The sequence below is a fragment of the Sitophilus oryzae genome, unplaced genomic scaffold (assembly GCF_002938485.1).
Source record: "Sitophilus oryzae breed Bouriz unplaced genomic scaffold, Soryzae_2.0 scaffold_811_pilon_pilon, whole genome shotgun sequence".
Classification (NCBI taxonomy): Eukaryota; Metazoa; Arthropoda; class Insecta; order Coleoptera; family Curculionidae; genus Sitophilus; species Sitophilus oryzae.
The window spans coordinates 3,440,322-3,456,028 of record NW_022147430.1 but is presented as its reverse complement, the minus strand read 5'-3'; the positions used below and the strand labels follow the sequence as shown (position 1 = coordinate 3,456,028).

The 15,707-nt window shown below is 32.2% G+C and overlaps 1 protein-coding gene across 1 annotated transcript in view; it reads right to left on the bottom strand.

The window, feature by feature from the left end:
• LOC115889159 (heterogeneous nuclear ribonucleoprotein C-like 1) overlaps positions 1-15,707 on the bottom strand; it is an 827,286-nt gene that overhangs the window by 462,510 nt on the left and 349,069 nt on the right. The window contains exon 5 of the mRNA XM_030909100.1: positions 15,241-15,348. Coding sequence (XP_030764960.1) covers positions 15,241-15,348 — 108 coding nt within the window. The remainder of the gene's footprint in view (positions 1-15,240; positions 15,349-15,707) is intronic.

The following is a 15,707-nucleotide window of genomic DNA, read 5'->3' as shown; positions in this document are numbered from 1 at the left end:
TTCACTACATTATAAACGCATTGTACTCTTCTTACATACGGAAATCTCGACCCAAAACTAACCTTTGCCAGCCCTTAGTATTATTAAACGGTGTTTATAATTCAGATTCGGTATTGATAAAAAGTTAATTCGACTTATATTCAATCTAACCGTATGAACGCCGCGCGCTGGGATGAAAATAAACCGTAATTTTGTATATATTCCTTTTCAATGTTGAACACTAGATTTGTATTAAAACAGTAATTTTTTACATTGAAGTATATGTCGATTTCACAAAAAAATAAGTAAAAACTTACAAAATTTTATATAAAAAAAACAAGTAAAAACTTGTATTTTTCTAGTAACATAAAGAAAAGCCATAAAAATTAACGTCAATGAATTGAGACAATTTGCTAAAAATTTTAGATCGATAATTTGGGTTAGCATCAGTACTAATCACTTTCAATCATTGATGATCGCTCCGTATTTATAGTATGTCACAAAAAAAAATCTGTAGTGTGAACTTTACTAATCCGCTTACTTATAAAATAAGATTTTCAAAGGATGTTCCGATAAAGTACTTAGCTCTAATAAAATAGGTTTTATTATAATACTAGTAATAGAGCGTTCGAGCGGATAAATTAGCTTTGGAAGTTCGCTGCTAATTACCAAAAGCGAAAATCTCCACCTAAGCCGCCATTAACCCAGTAAATTTTAGATCCCCGGTATAAATATATATTTCCGAAGGTGCACAGACCGAAATTCGCAGTTTAATCGAGCTACAATTCACCGGAACTACGAAATCTGGATGCATTTCAGCATCCCTCTTTATTTTCTGCGACTTTCGCAGATAGAAATTTCATTTTTGAAGTTTGATTTATGCGCGAGCAGAGCGCAGCCGATTCAATTTGTAGTCCCGATTACTACAAATTAAATTGGATAGATACCCGCTCCGGTTCTATCTCTTTTACGTTATGAACGTACCTGCCTTTATTCGATGTTCGAGAGACTGTCGGTAGTTCTTTAAGTAAAGGCGAGTCGAAGATAAATATTAAATATTTACGAGATAGTTTGGATTGGGAACGAGAAATGTAGAAACTATGACGGACTGATATTTCTACTAAAATTAATTTTCCACAGTGTTCTGCAGCAGTGCGTCCCATAGAGGCGTATTTCTGTATTATAGACGGCCATAGGCAGAAAATTCAAATTTTGGAATGATATTTTTGGATTTTAACCTTTAGCCGCTAACGGGTGTGGTATACTCTATATATTTATGTATAAAACAGTATAAACAAAACACCTCATTTTATCACTACTAAAGAAAAGTACCCAACATAAACACTAATATATCGTAACAAATATACTCTAGAGAATTTAAACCTACTGTCAGTGCCGCTTTATCCATACAGACCTGAACGTTGCGCCGAACACCAAATGGAACAACGAACCGAACGGCACATGAAACGCTAGTTTGAACGGGCTACGAACGTGTTTGCAAACTGAAAATCTTGGCTCTTCGCATTTACGTTTTCGTTCACTTCGCTTTCGTTCAAATCTCGGCGATTTGTTGTCGGTTTTTAGTCTGACATCAAAGGAAGTGCGTACGAATGCAAGTTTGGACGGGAACAATAAACATAATGCAGTGATCGGAAGAGAAATGTTTTCATTCAATTAGATTATACCAAAAACATCAATTACTGTGGCAAGCTAAAACTGCTAAAATGTTTTCTTTGGGTGTATAAATGTATTTTCCACTATCCTCTTGATTTTCTCACCTTTTTGTTGATTAACGCATAATGTATGAAGATATATGCTGCTGCAGTATTTATATTTGAAACATTACTGGGAATGCAAAAATATGTTTTGTTTGCTGTTCGGTTCGCTAAAAATAAGTTTTTAATTTTTCGTCTTCACTTGCCATTCCGATTGTTGTTCGTTGCAACATTCAGGTCTGTACGAAGCTTAAGACGATTCGAACAACTATGACAAAGAAATGCCAAGGAAAACCCTTTCTTAAAAATATAATTTTTAGTTTAATATTATTATTATCCTTTTTTGTTTGGTTTTATTGTCACTAATTATTATTAAAATTTGGTTTTATGGAGTTTATGTTAATCCCTTTAAAATAAAAATGTACAGGTCGTATCAAAAAAATTAGCAGCAAATGAGAAAATATTTTAAAATTTAGTTATTGAAAAAACCGTTTCTGTAGATTTCTTTCAGTATGTTCAATTTTATTATTAATAATGATACTACAAATATAATATATAAGGTTATATATAACATACTACAAATATCTAATGATATATCATAATGGGCTAAAGTAGCCAAAAAGTGAAAAAGAAAAGTTGTTCAGAATTTGATTTGAAGTCTATTTATCAATTAATCATTTCACCCAAGTGTCATTTCTCTTCTGTTTTTAATATTATTTCCATTTGTTGATAATATTAGGTATAAAAATACTGTAAGAATATACATATTGTAATATATTTTAGTAAATAGGGCTTTTTGAGTTTCCTTGAATATTCTTTTGAATTTCCATAACGTAAGTCATTTAAAAAAAGCATCAACTTCTTTTAAAACTCAATGAAATATGTCCGTTTGTTGACAATATATAGGTATATCAAATCTTACTTGAATTTTTATTAGCTGAAGGGGGCGGCAAATTAAAAATAGTGCTTAGGGTACCACCTAAACGCGGTCCTGCCTACTGTCAATCTGAAAAAAATGTCAATGCAAAGACAAAAGTCAATGCAGAATTTGTTTGAGCATTAAATACATTCTGTCCTTTAAGCAATTCGAGTGAGCTTCAAGTTCGTTTATCGATCTTCGTTTGAAAAAAAAAAGATCTGTCGCGACCTAACTTTGGCAGTCTTTGCTAGGTTGGCTTAAATCCACGTTCTGTCTTTGGATTGGTTTGGTCTGGTTTGGTTAGGCATAGGAAGCCAATATTACACGAGTCATTGACCAAATACCAATCGAAATATTCAGACGTTCATTGAAAATTGGAACTTCAGAGTAAAGCATGTTAACCCCGTGCACGGCTAACATTTGAATGAAGTTATCTTTAAGAAATAATTGTAAAGGATGCTTCTTTTGTATGATAATAAAGATTATAAAATAAAATTGTTTTTACTCCCTTTTTTAATATTTAAAAATAACTCCAAATGAATCACCCGTTGCTTACATGCTGGCCTATCTGTTTTATTCACTAATTAACTGGCTATCAACTGTCTGTCTATCTGACTACTTATCAATTGACTTAGATTAGTATGAGTATAGATTTTATTGAGTATCTACGAACTCACCGCGCTCTCTTCAGCATACTCTTTTAGAAGAATGTTTTTTCTTCAGGTCCTTCTTTTCAACGGAAAAACTTCAACAGCTTCAGAGAATTAGGGGAAGTCATACCAAGTATTTCTCCAATGGCTCTCCAAATAAAAATAAAATTTTTTAGGTGAAATGACGCGAACAGAGGATCAAGCAACCTCTGAAAATCTAGACGACAGCAAGCTTAGTGTTTTTTTAATTAATATTCAGTCCTTAAGACATAAAACGGATGAATTATATCTTTTGCCAACCAAATGCAAAAATACCTCGCGCAAATTGGGCCGTATTTTTTCGGGTAAAAATTTTCTAAATTTTCACCGCCTATGTCTAACAACTGAGTGGGTTGTCCTCTCGGCTGACATCGATTCCGAATTTTCTAGATTTATAAATAGGTACCTTGTCTAATCTGGTGTGCAAGGCGTTTCCTCTTAGGCCTATCAAAAGTAAGCAAGGTATACCCTGGTCTACGATAGGCTTGCGTATATCTGCAAAGAACATGCGCTCATTATCTCATCTTAAAAAATTCACAGACAGCGTTTTCCTTCATAATTACGTGAAACTTTATAGAAGGGTTTATCGTAAGACTATAAAAGCTGCCAAGGACATTTATTATAATGGGAGTCTAGCCAAATCCGGTAATATTGCTAAAGAGACTTGGGCTATTGTAAATGACTTAAGAAATAAGACTTCTTCGTCTGGCACAGTCTTTAATTCACCTGAAGATTTAAACACTTACTTTATTAATGTGGCGAAAAATTTAGTGAACACCATAACTCCTTCCCATGATTCACTTTCATATATCCCTAATGCAAATGAGCATTTACACAGTTTCTTTTTCACGCCCGTAGCATTAGATGAGCTCCGTAGTACAATTAAAAGTATTAAAAATAAATTCTCATCTGGGACTGATGGACTTACTCTCAAAATGTTCTCTGAACTTCCGGAATGCACGTTAATCTATCTTACTACTTTAATTAATGAGTCATTCCAAAAAGGAGTTTTTCCAAACTGCCTAATGACAGCAATAATTATTCCTCTGCATAAAGGAGGAGATAAAGATCAAGTTTCGAACTATCGCCCAATTGCTCTCCTGCCCACATTATCTAAGATCATTGAAAGATTGGTTAAAAGAAGGCTTCTATCTTTTCTCTTTAAAAATAAAGTACTTACATCAATTTGGATTTCTAAGTAACAGTTGCACAAATGATGCTATGTTCGACCTTTTTAATAATGTATACTTTAGCCTGAATAACCATCACTCTACAGCTGTGATTTCTCTAAGACTTTCGACTGTGTATATCATAATATCTTAATTAACAAATTGCAATACTATGGATTCAGGGGAGTGCTGCTCGAAAGGCTGAAGTCGTATCTTAGCAACAGAAGGCAGCTTGTGATGATTGATACGTCTATGTCTTCTTGTAAGCCTATAGAAAGTGGTGTCCCTCAGGGTTCAGTACTTGGCCCTATTTTGTTTCTGGTGTTTATCAACGACATTGCAAATCTAGACATTAGCGGTAAAATCTGCCTCTTTGCGGACGATACTAGTTTCACTTGGAGCGGTCCAGATGTCACGGCACTATATAATACTATATCGAGTGACTTACGCACCATTAAATCTTGGTGCGATTCTAATCTCCTATGCCTCAACCTTTCAAAAACTAAAGTTTTGTCATATAAAAATACTATACAACCTTTTGTACTTAATAACACCACTATTGACGTCGTGGACTCTGTGATATTCTTAGGACTTGTTGTAGACAACTCGTTAAAATCGGACTTGCACATCGAAGCTTTATCAAAGAAACTAAGCGCTGCCTGTTTTGCGCTAAGATCAGTTTCTAAGGAACTTAACTCATCAACCTCTAGAATGATCTATTATACCCTTTTTGAGTCGCATCTGCTTTATGCCCATCGATTCTGGGGTACTTGCTGCGCGACAAATTTTGATTGTATTTTTAAACTTCAAAAGAGAGCAGTTCGATACTTATTGGGACTAAACAGTAGAACTCACTGCCAGAATTTCTTTAAAAATTTCAAAATACTGACTCTTCCTTCCTTATTCATTTTTGAATCCGTTTGCTTAATCCGCAAGCACATATCTGCTATTCCGGAAAGGCCTTCTTTCCCGCATTTCGCAAAGCTCTGAAATCATACTTACTGGAGAGAGCCCTATATGCGGGGTAAACGACTTTTTTGTTGATGTTCAACAAAAATTTTGTTGAACATTGTTTTGTTCATCAACAATTTTGAATTTTAAAATTTTGATCATCTCACACACTGGTTAAAGGTCTAGTATTTAATATTTAATATTTTATAACTCTTGATTTTATGATATATAACATGATTTTATCCATTTACAGTTTTCCTTTTGTAAAATTTTCTAGATACGCCTGTGTTCTGCAATGTCCATGTATGTTTTATTTGTAATTTTAATGACGTAAATTTTTTTGAATTCATTTGTATTGTATGACATTTTTTTATTATTCGCATATTTGTTTTTAATATTTGTATATTTGTTTTTGTGCTTTTTTGTTTTGTGAAAGCTTTGTCGATGAAGCTGTTTTGGCTTTTTGTACAATAAAGCGTTGTTTTTTTTTTCAAAGAATTTTTTACTTTTCCACCGTTTGTAAAGACCTTCACCTTGAAACATCACGTTACATTGACCCAACTTTAATTATTTTAATGTTTATTATATGAACATATCAAATTCAAATTGGTTCAAAATATGATTTTTCCCCAATTCATTGACAAAAAATTTCCCCAATTGACACAAACCCAAATTGGTCTATATAAGTCTTGATAGATCGATAATCAAAGTTCATACCAAATTTTCGAAAAAATAGCCTGAATCAAATCTTCTCAATCCATCTCTCCATCTTAAAGTGTATCTTCTAACTCGTAATTAAATCTTAGGCCATTAGAGATCAGACGATCTGAAGTTGCTCGTACTGCCATACCTTTGAGAAAAGCAGTGGAAATAATATTTTATTTTCCGTATATTATCGGTAACGTGAGGTTTCGGAGATATCGGAGACATCGGAGACATAAATAAATTAATTGATCAATCAGGTATACAGGGCGTTTCAAAAGTCATGTGGGAAGATTCCTCACGTAAAAATAAGATTTATTTTTCATATCAACATAGGTCCGATTCTGCTTTGTTTCGTAGCTACAAGTTGTTAAAGTTCTCATTTTTTTTTCGATTTAATATATTTGATATAACATATAATTTTTTTTTCTAAGCGCTTTTAGTGATTCCAATGAATTTTGGATTGTAAAAGTTACTATAAGTGTTACATATTTCAATGCTAAAAAAGTGTCAATAGATTCATCAAAAACGTGCATGAATGTTACTAGAATATTCACGAAAAAGAAACACGTACGCCACTGACTTTCTTCTTTTCTTAGCAAAATTGTATAGGCCGTTTAATGCCAATTAAAATTTGTATCTTGATATTTTGCCGTTTTCGATTTCCTTGATGAGATAAACGCAATTTTATTAATCACAATTAATAAAATTAAATTAAAAATAAAATTAATAAATTATTTATTTAATCTAATTTATTATTTAATAATTTTACTATTAGTTCTAATTACTATTAGTCCTACCTACAGCAAATTTAAATAAAAAAATAATGGAATTTAAGATAATTACAAAATACCTAATTTTAAAAAGTTTTAACGTCCTGCAATTTTAAAACTATGTATTTCCATACTTATATTTATATGAACTTTTTTTCATATTATTTGATGAGCAATCAATGAGTACTTATTTAAAATTTTCGCAAGTTAATGATATTAAAAAAACTAAAGGTTGCTATATTAGACTTGGATCAAAGCAAATTAATAAAATTGCGTTTATCTCATCAAGGAGGCCGAAATCAACAAAATATCAAGAGACAACTTTTAATCGACATTAAACGGCTTCCGCTATTTCTCTAACCGGAGAAAAAAATGTCAGTGGCGTACCCGCTTTTTTCAGAAAAATATTCGAGTGATAACCCATATGCACGTCATTGGTGAATAAGGCGACACTTTTTTTAACATTAAAATATGTCGCATTTATAGTAAATTTTACTCTTAAAATTTCATTGAAATCGGACCTATGTTAAGCAGAATCGGACCTATGTTGATATGAAAAATAAATCTTATTTTAACGTGAGGAATTACCCCACGAGAGATGGCATATGTTTTTTGAAACACCCTGTATATTAATAATGTATGGATAGGTATCGCATCTTTAGTTTTTCAAATGCCATATAACATGAAGATGAAACTTACAATCTATGAAAAAATGTTCGTCGTTTTTAAATTTCGTTACAAAATCATCGAAAATCAATTGGATATATTTTTGACTGGTCAACGCAAATGGACCGGGAAGAACTGAAAAATAATTCGGCAAATTTACAAATTAGAGTTCAAATATTCCCGGCCAGTTGGTAACCGCGCTGATTGATGGATTGCTGAAATTTAAATCAGGCATGTATTGAAATGGATTTTCAACTCACTAAAAGATATATTTATCGATAAACCTTGTAAAAATGAGTGATGATATTTAGTATATTTATTATTAGTTTTAACTGTTCGTTTTTCTTTTTTCATAAATATTTTTCAAAGATAATTTATATGACATTTCAATTAATTTTGTATTTTGTTTTAGGATGACATAGAAATGCAAACTATTATGAGATTGTTGAAAATTCAGAAAAATGTATAAGATAAATTAAATTATTCAAGATAAAAATTTCTAAGTGGTAAATTAGCAGTACCTTTCCTTCAATAAGTTTACTCCTAAACCCCTAAATTTAATCCCCTTGTATAAAAAAAACTAATTTAAATTTAATTTTATCATTCCTTCATTAATTTATTTTTTATTTATTTCAAAAACGATTCGTTATAGACTTGATAAATTATACAGGGTCCGGCAATAGTGCGTCGGACATCTGTAGCTCCTAGAATAGAAATTTTGTTTAAGTGTAAACCTAAAGTATGTACGAAATGTATTTCAGGAAAATATTTTAACTACTATAGGGTGGCTCAAAAAAGTGTGAGTGGATCGGGATGATTTTTTTAAATGGAACACATTGTATATTATTGCATTTTTGGCTTCTATTCAGATCGCTTTACATAATCCTAAGATATGAGTAAATATATTTCGATAGTTTCAGAGATATTAATAAATAAATAAAAAATATATTTTTCAGCATTCCTTAAAAAATTGAACAGGTGGTTCTAAAAAGTTTTCTATAACATGAAAATTTAAAAGAAAATACTCGATTTTCAACATATTATTTTTTGGGAAAAAAAACTTATATTCGTGTTATTAGGGTACAACCAACGGAGACCTCAACGGAGACGGCACCTAGGAGGAGGGGTACAAATATACAGGGTGTCCGACTTAAGATAGATACAAGCCAATATCTTGATTGTTTGTTGAGCGATATTTTTTATTTTTGGCAGGGGGCTGTACGGCTATAAGACGTACATTTTGCCCAGGGTAAGAAATGCGATACCTCATAGACGTACGTTTTAATGGTGTTTGATATTTTTCCAGTCAAGAGTAAACTACCCTTAGGACAGTATTTATTTCAAATCTGATAAATTATATTGAATCCTCCTTACCCAAGATACTTAAGTTCTAATTTTGATAAATATTGATACAGGGTGTGTTATTAAAATAAGACATTTTTATTTTTATTATTATTTTCTTTAAGTACTTATACACCACTGGATAAACAACTGGTGTATTATCAATAACCAATTATAACCAATTATCAATTAATAATCGATTTAAGTTTTCAAATAGCTTTCATAATAATTAAGATAGGTACGATACAAAAAAACTAAATATTTTCAATTTATTTTGTTTACTTTAAAAAATTGTTTTTTAAGTTTTTCTAATACAAATGAATAAAATGAGTTACAAAATAATTTAAAAACCCAGTTTTTAATGGAATCTGAAATATGATTTTATTCGTTTTATTAAGGAATATTTAAAAAAAAATCAAATAGTTATTTAAAACAATCACTATTAACTTTGAAAAATATCTCTAAACAAAGATTTATAAAACTCTAACGAACCAAAAGGCCACATCTTCGACCAAACTTAAATCGATTATTAATTGATAATTGGATATAAATAACAAAAATGTCTTATTTTAATGACACACCCTGTAGCAATATTTATAAAAATTAGAACTTAAGTATTTTAGGTAAGGAGGATTCAATATAATTTATCAGATTTGAAATAAATACTGTCCTAAGGGTAGATTACTCTTGACTCGAAAAAATATCAAACCCCATTAAAACGTATGTCTATGAGGTATCGCATTTCTTACCCTGGACAAAACGTACGTCTTATAGCCATACAGCCTCCTGCCAAAAATAAAAAAGATCGCTCAACAAACAATCAAGATATTGGTTTGTATCCATCTTCAGTGGGACACCCTGTATATGTTAGTGTAAATGTCTGAAATGCGGTAAAACCTAGGATTTACCAAAAGCAAGTGGTAGGAAAAACCAAGCAACCTCAGCAAATAACCACCTAACCAATTCATTAACACCCCCCAAATAACTAAGCTAACCAATGCATTAACACCCTCCAAATAACCAGGCTAACCAAAACATTAACACCCTCCTAATAACCAGGCTAACCTAATTAGTTAATGACTTTGGTAAATCCTAGGTTTAACGCGCTTATCTTAAGTTTTACCGCATTTCGGACATTTACAGTAGTATATTATATATTATAGAAAATATGTGGCACTTATTTAAGACTCACCCTGTATAGATATATATGTAAAAAATTTCTATACACTTGTGGCAGATTCATATCTTCAGAAAAAAGTCCTATGCGTATTTCGCCACTTGCATGTAAGAAAATCTACAAAATATAATAGTTATTTTTTTTAAACCCCGGCACTGCGTTAATCCAACAGAGATCATCTTGTCAGCGGTGGTCGACTAATAAAACAAATTTGCCTAACAGACAAAAAATGTTTAACCCTTTTGGGAAGAATATCTCTTCCCGTCGTCAGAAGCAAAAAAAACACAAAGAACAAGGAATACAACTATTCAAGAACACTTTAGTTTTTTTTTCTACAGATACGTCTATAAAAACCGTTGACGTACTGTTTAAATAATTATATCAAGTTAAACTTCAAAATTAGCAATTAGTATCTCCGAGGGGTGTCTCACTATTGGAATTACATGTACATTTTCTTGGCAGTCTTATGGCAGTCGCCTATAATAATTACATGGCAGTCATAGGCAGTCTTCTTCGTAGTCATAGGCAGTCGTTTAGCAGTAGAATGATATTTTGGCAGTACGTGTACATTTTTTACCCAAGTGAGACACCCCTCGAGTATCTCATAACAATAATTACTGAAGTAAAACAAATAATAACTATTTTATTTTGTAGACTTTCTTACAGTTCAAGTAACGTTCCATAGGACTTTTTAGTAGATATATTTTGTTGCTCTATTTTGAAATTTCGATCGTGCTGATACTGCCTAGTGTTAATAAGGAAGCTTTTGCAATTTTAGAAGTCACGATTGGTCATTTCTGATGGCGCGGCGCCATGTTACTTTCCATTTTTATTTCGGAACGTGAACAAACTGCGAATCGCCATAATTATAGTCGGCTTGCGGTGGCGAAAACTATATCACATTTCCTGAGCGGAAATCTGGAAATCCTCTTTTATGGAAGATCATTTTCTCATATAAGGATCGATATAAATTTATGAAATAGCTCCGGGCTGGCAGTGTCGGCATTTTACGTGATGTTTTAATGATGCAAAACTATTTTTAGCTTTCTCATTTTTATCATGATTGAAAAATTTAGAATTGGTATGGACAATGATATTTAAGAAAACGTTTGACAAATTATGTATAAAAACATTTAAAATTATATACTCATAAATAATTAGATACTAGAATAGGACAAATCCTTGGTAAAACGGATTAAGCGGTATTTGTCGGCGTTCTGCAGTTTTTTCTACAAAATACTTACAAAAACTTACTAACTTATACAAATTTACAGTAACTACTCGGTTTTACATTCAATAACATTTAGATGATCATATATTCGTTACTGAAGGTATGTTTGATTAATATCTGAAGATGTGAATGCTTACTGTACAGGGTGTTCCAAATGCGAGCCTCCATTATGATCTCGAACACTAGAAGAGATATGAGATCGGTTTAATTAGGGCAAAGTTACGTAATTTGATATTCCATGGTAATTTAATACTTCTTTTTGCTAAAAATATAAAAAAATAATTCAATGGACATGGACACAAAATCCAAGTAGCATTTTTAGGCACAAAATCGAAACAAAATCTCTGTTGAGAAACACTGCGAAACAGTTTCGTCACATTTTTGATACAAATGTTTCGTAACATAAATAGCTTTTTGTTTCGAAACATTTTACATTGGTAAAATTTTTCGAAACTTTGGTATGGTTTCGCTACATAAGCTATAACAATAAAGATCTGAGTGTTACAAATTTTTCGAAACTTTTAAGAAACAGATGTGGCTCACATTTACAGATTTCGTACCCGTTTTGTGCCTGAAAAGTTTCCATTATTTATTTGATATTCTGTCAAATATGAGAACATAACCTTACTTTATTGTTTGGGTTTTGTTCTGCAGTTTTTGCATTTAAGCATTCTTAAGCAAGTTTTTATAGTACTATAATTAAAAAAGCAGAAGGAAGGACATATGGTGAGTCCAAATACAGACTTTTTCCATTGTTCTTATGCGATTATAATTGTTTATTATACGCATTACAGAGATGATTGGTTTTTGGAATAAATTTAATAACAGTCACCACCCATACCCAACAGGAAACCGAAGAAAATGTTACCAGCAAACGTTTTTTTCTCTTTTTTTTACAATGGAATATATGTTTTTATGTTTTAATTGTCTTATAGTAAGTGAATAAAAATGTTTTAATTGTTTTGACTGGAATTGTTGACAGGTAACTAGTTCGAAATTTCTATACAGATAGCGGTGAAGTGAAACATTTTGGAAACAAGGTTTCCATTTATTGTCGTTTCATTTTCGAAACACGAGTTTCTCTCTTTTTAGACACATATATATGGTATAATCTAGATGATTTGTGTCCGACTCCATGTGAATTTTATAAAATAATGAATTAAAATTCCGCCATGTTGGCTAGTGATAGCAATTTTAAATAAAAGTATATGTTTTATCGGCTTTTGACATTTTAAACTCATAAGAACGCGTTCTACTTACATTGATTTTTATATTTTTATTTTCAGAACCATGATATCGAAATAAAAATAAAAATCTATATTTCAAACAAAAATATTTTGTAGCAACAAATAATGATATATGGAAGGGGCATTAACAACATGAAAGTACATTGTTAAATTAAACGATGAATTTGCTTTTGCCAGATATTTTTTGTGCGAGAAAACCTAAAAACAAAGAGTTTAAGACAAACAATTATGGCGGAGGTCGACATTGTTGATGTGTATTGACGACATTGGTTGTTTTCATTTCGAAATCCACACATAGACATAGACTATTTTAGTTTGGTATTTTGTTTCTTTACATTTAGAAAGAGTGGCTGCTGAAAACGGGAACATCTAGGACACAAATTGCAGAAAATACATTGCAGACAATACATTTCCTCTAAAAGTTTTGATTCCGCATCGAGACATATCCGGAAACGGCTAGGGCCACCATATACATGGAAACACATGTAATAAAGCTATACCTATAAACTATATAGGTTTCGAAAACGTTCCCTATTTGTGGCATACCGTTTCCATTTTGTATCAAGAAACAGACACAATTATTAGAAATATTACCTAATATGTGTCCAAAAATACTACTTGTGCAGGCTCTGTGTAGATGTAGTTGTCGATCTAGATTGAATGGGTGGGGTAAAGTTACTCATCGCGACCATATAGATCTATTGTGTCCCCCTTTCTTGAGTTATAATTCATCATACAGCCCCAGGGCTTTGACAAAAGCCAGTATCTGAGACGGTTTTACAAAGAGTAGTCCATCTCTGATATCAGTGAAATAGTTGTCTTGGCGCACTCAGTGAAGATGTGTTCTGATTTTTCCCATTTCCCCACAGAATCTGCTTTTGCCGTTGTTTTCTTAGCTTCAATCTACTGAGATGTTTATTGGGGAGACAGTGTCCTGTTAAAAATCCCGTGACAATCCAAAGTTTGTTGATTTTTCTAGGTCGTATGTCCTGAGAAACTTCTTTGAGTACCTTAGACCGTTGCCTGATTCCCATTCCAGGTTACAGATGGAGTCTTCCAAGTCCTTGAGCTCCAATTGGTTTGCATTGGTTTCCACTTGGGAAGCTGAACGATTCTAATCTAGTTAGTAGTGTTCGCTCTATTTCTAGCTAGATTACATTAGCATTACATATTCCTTAGTGGGCTGGCACCTAGAGTAGGAGGACTTTATTTTCTTTGCCTAATTTGTTCAGCTTCTCTAGGCATCCTGTGATCAACTCCGAATTAATGGTTACTGAGTTGATCGCTTTTAATGCTGCTTGACTATCGGATAAGATTGCTATTTCTTGGTTCCAATAGTTCCTATCTGGGGCTTTGCGTACAATGATGCTCTTTTTATGATGTTTTAACTATATCGATGATCGTATAACTTGAAAAATACTACTTCTTGTTCCTATAAAGCAAATTATCATTATACAATATTGATTCCAGTTTAAGTTTTTTAAACACTTTCCTTAAATTATCTTGGAAAGGCGTTTAAGAAAGTAGAAACCGTACGGAGTCGACAATTTTTGTAGAAAGCGCAAAAGTGGTGGGCCCGACGCGACATAGCCGCACTTTCAGACACAGAAACTCGTTTAAATCCATTTCGGCAAACGGAAAGGTTTCTTTTTAAGTTCTCGCGGCGTTGTTCCACCGATCTTTCCTTTTGTTCTGGCGCCAAAGTAGGTACGAGCCAAACAATGCATCGAAAGAAAGATATATCTTCGCGCAACATTCCGAAACATTTAACAGATAAGTGCGGATGCATTTTTAAATAGAACTATATACAGTAGTTTAACCTGAACCACATTCAGTCTTTTACAATAGACTGAATTGCCAATTTAAGGTAAAAATTTAGTTGACAAAAAGTGCATATTTTATATTGTTTTTCATCAACTATGGGTCCAGTTAGCTACCTCATATCTCACTTAGTGTCCGAGATCCCAAAGATTGAGCTCTAATTTGGGACATTCTATACATTATAGAATACAATAATTATTTTGATTTTCTTATAGATTTGACCGATTAAAATAAAATATAAAAACTTACTAAAGTTTACTTTTCCCCAACAATTTCCTATCAAACAAACATAAACTTTTTTTTTAATTTTACGATGAACACTTAAAAATGCATGGAGAAAATCACGTTTTCGAAGGTAAAGTGATCGTTAAAATATCGTTACGCTTAGCCGCATAGACTCGAAATTCTATTTGACTTTTAATAGCTTTAATCAAGCCATTCGACTCGTAAAGATCTTCCTTTAAAGGGCCAAAAAATTGCTTTTTCGAGGTAACAGACCAAATTTCGCCTAGTTGTTCGGACGTTATGGAAAATTAGAAGAGCGCAATTACTTTTCGGCATCGGGAAAATGAACGGAAAACATAGATTCTTTTGCGCAGCATTTTTAATAGAATTTTTCCTGTGAATACAATCAGTGTAGATCATATCATGACATAAAAAAGAAGTTAAATTAACGTGTATTTTTTTTTGTTTCTGTGGATGCAATCAGTGTTGATCATAAAGTGTAAAATAAGTATAAGAATTTTAAAATATACACTATTAGGCAGGGAATCGTCCCCGTGAGATATATTTTTACTAATATGTAAATATTTTTTTTTAATCATAGTAATACTAATTAACCAACCATATCAAAAACTTACCTAATATCTGGCTTAAGACTGTCCTGCCATCTTCTCCTAAACATGCGCTCCTAGCGTCAAACGGATTTGTGAACTGTACAAAGGCATATCCTTTGTGCATTGATATTCCTGAAAGAAACAAAAAAAGGCTTGAATTATCATAACACATTTAAATAAAATAGTAAATGTAGGCAATTTCATTAACAAGGGCAACGAACGGCAGATGAAATACTGTAGAAAGTTCATCAATGTCATTCATTGAACCAGAATGCTTGCGCAGTAATACAAAAACAATTTAATCGATGACTAACAGTGGATGACGAATATTTAATTAAATAAAAATGAATCATGAGATTAAATTCATTGCTTGCAATACGATTCGTTCAATTGAATCGTGGCCAGCACGGATCCATAAGATTTGAACGATGAATCGCAAAAAAGAATCGTGAGAATTGAATCGGATAACAATGCGATCGTTGGTTCAAAGA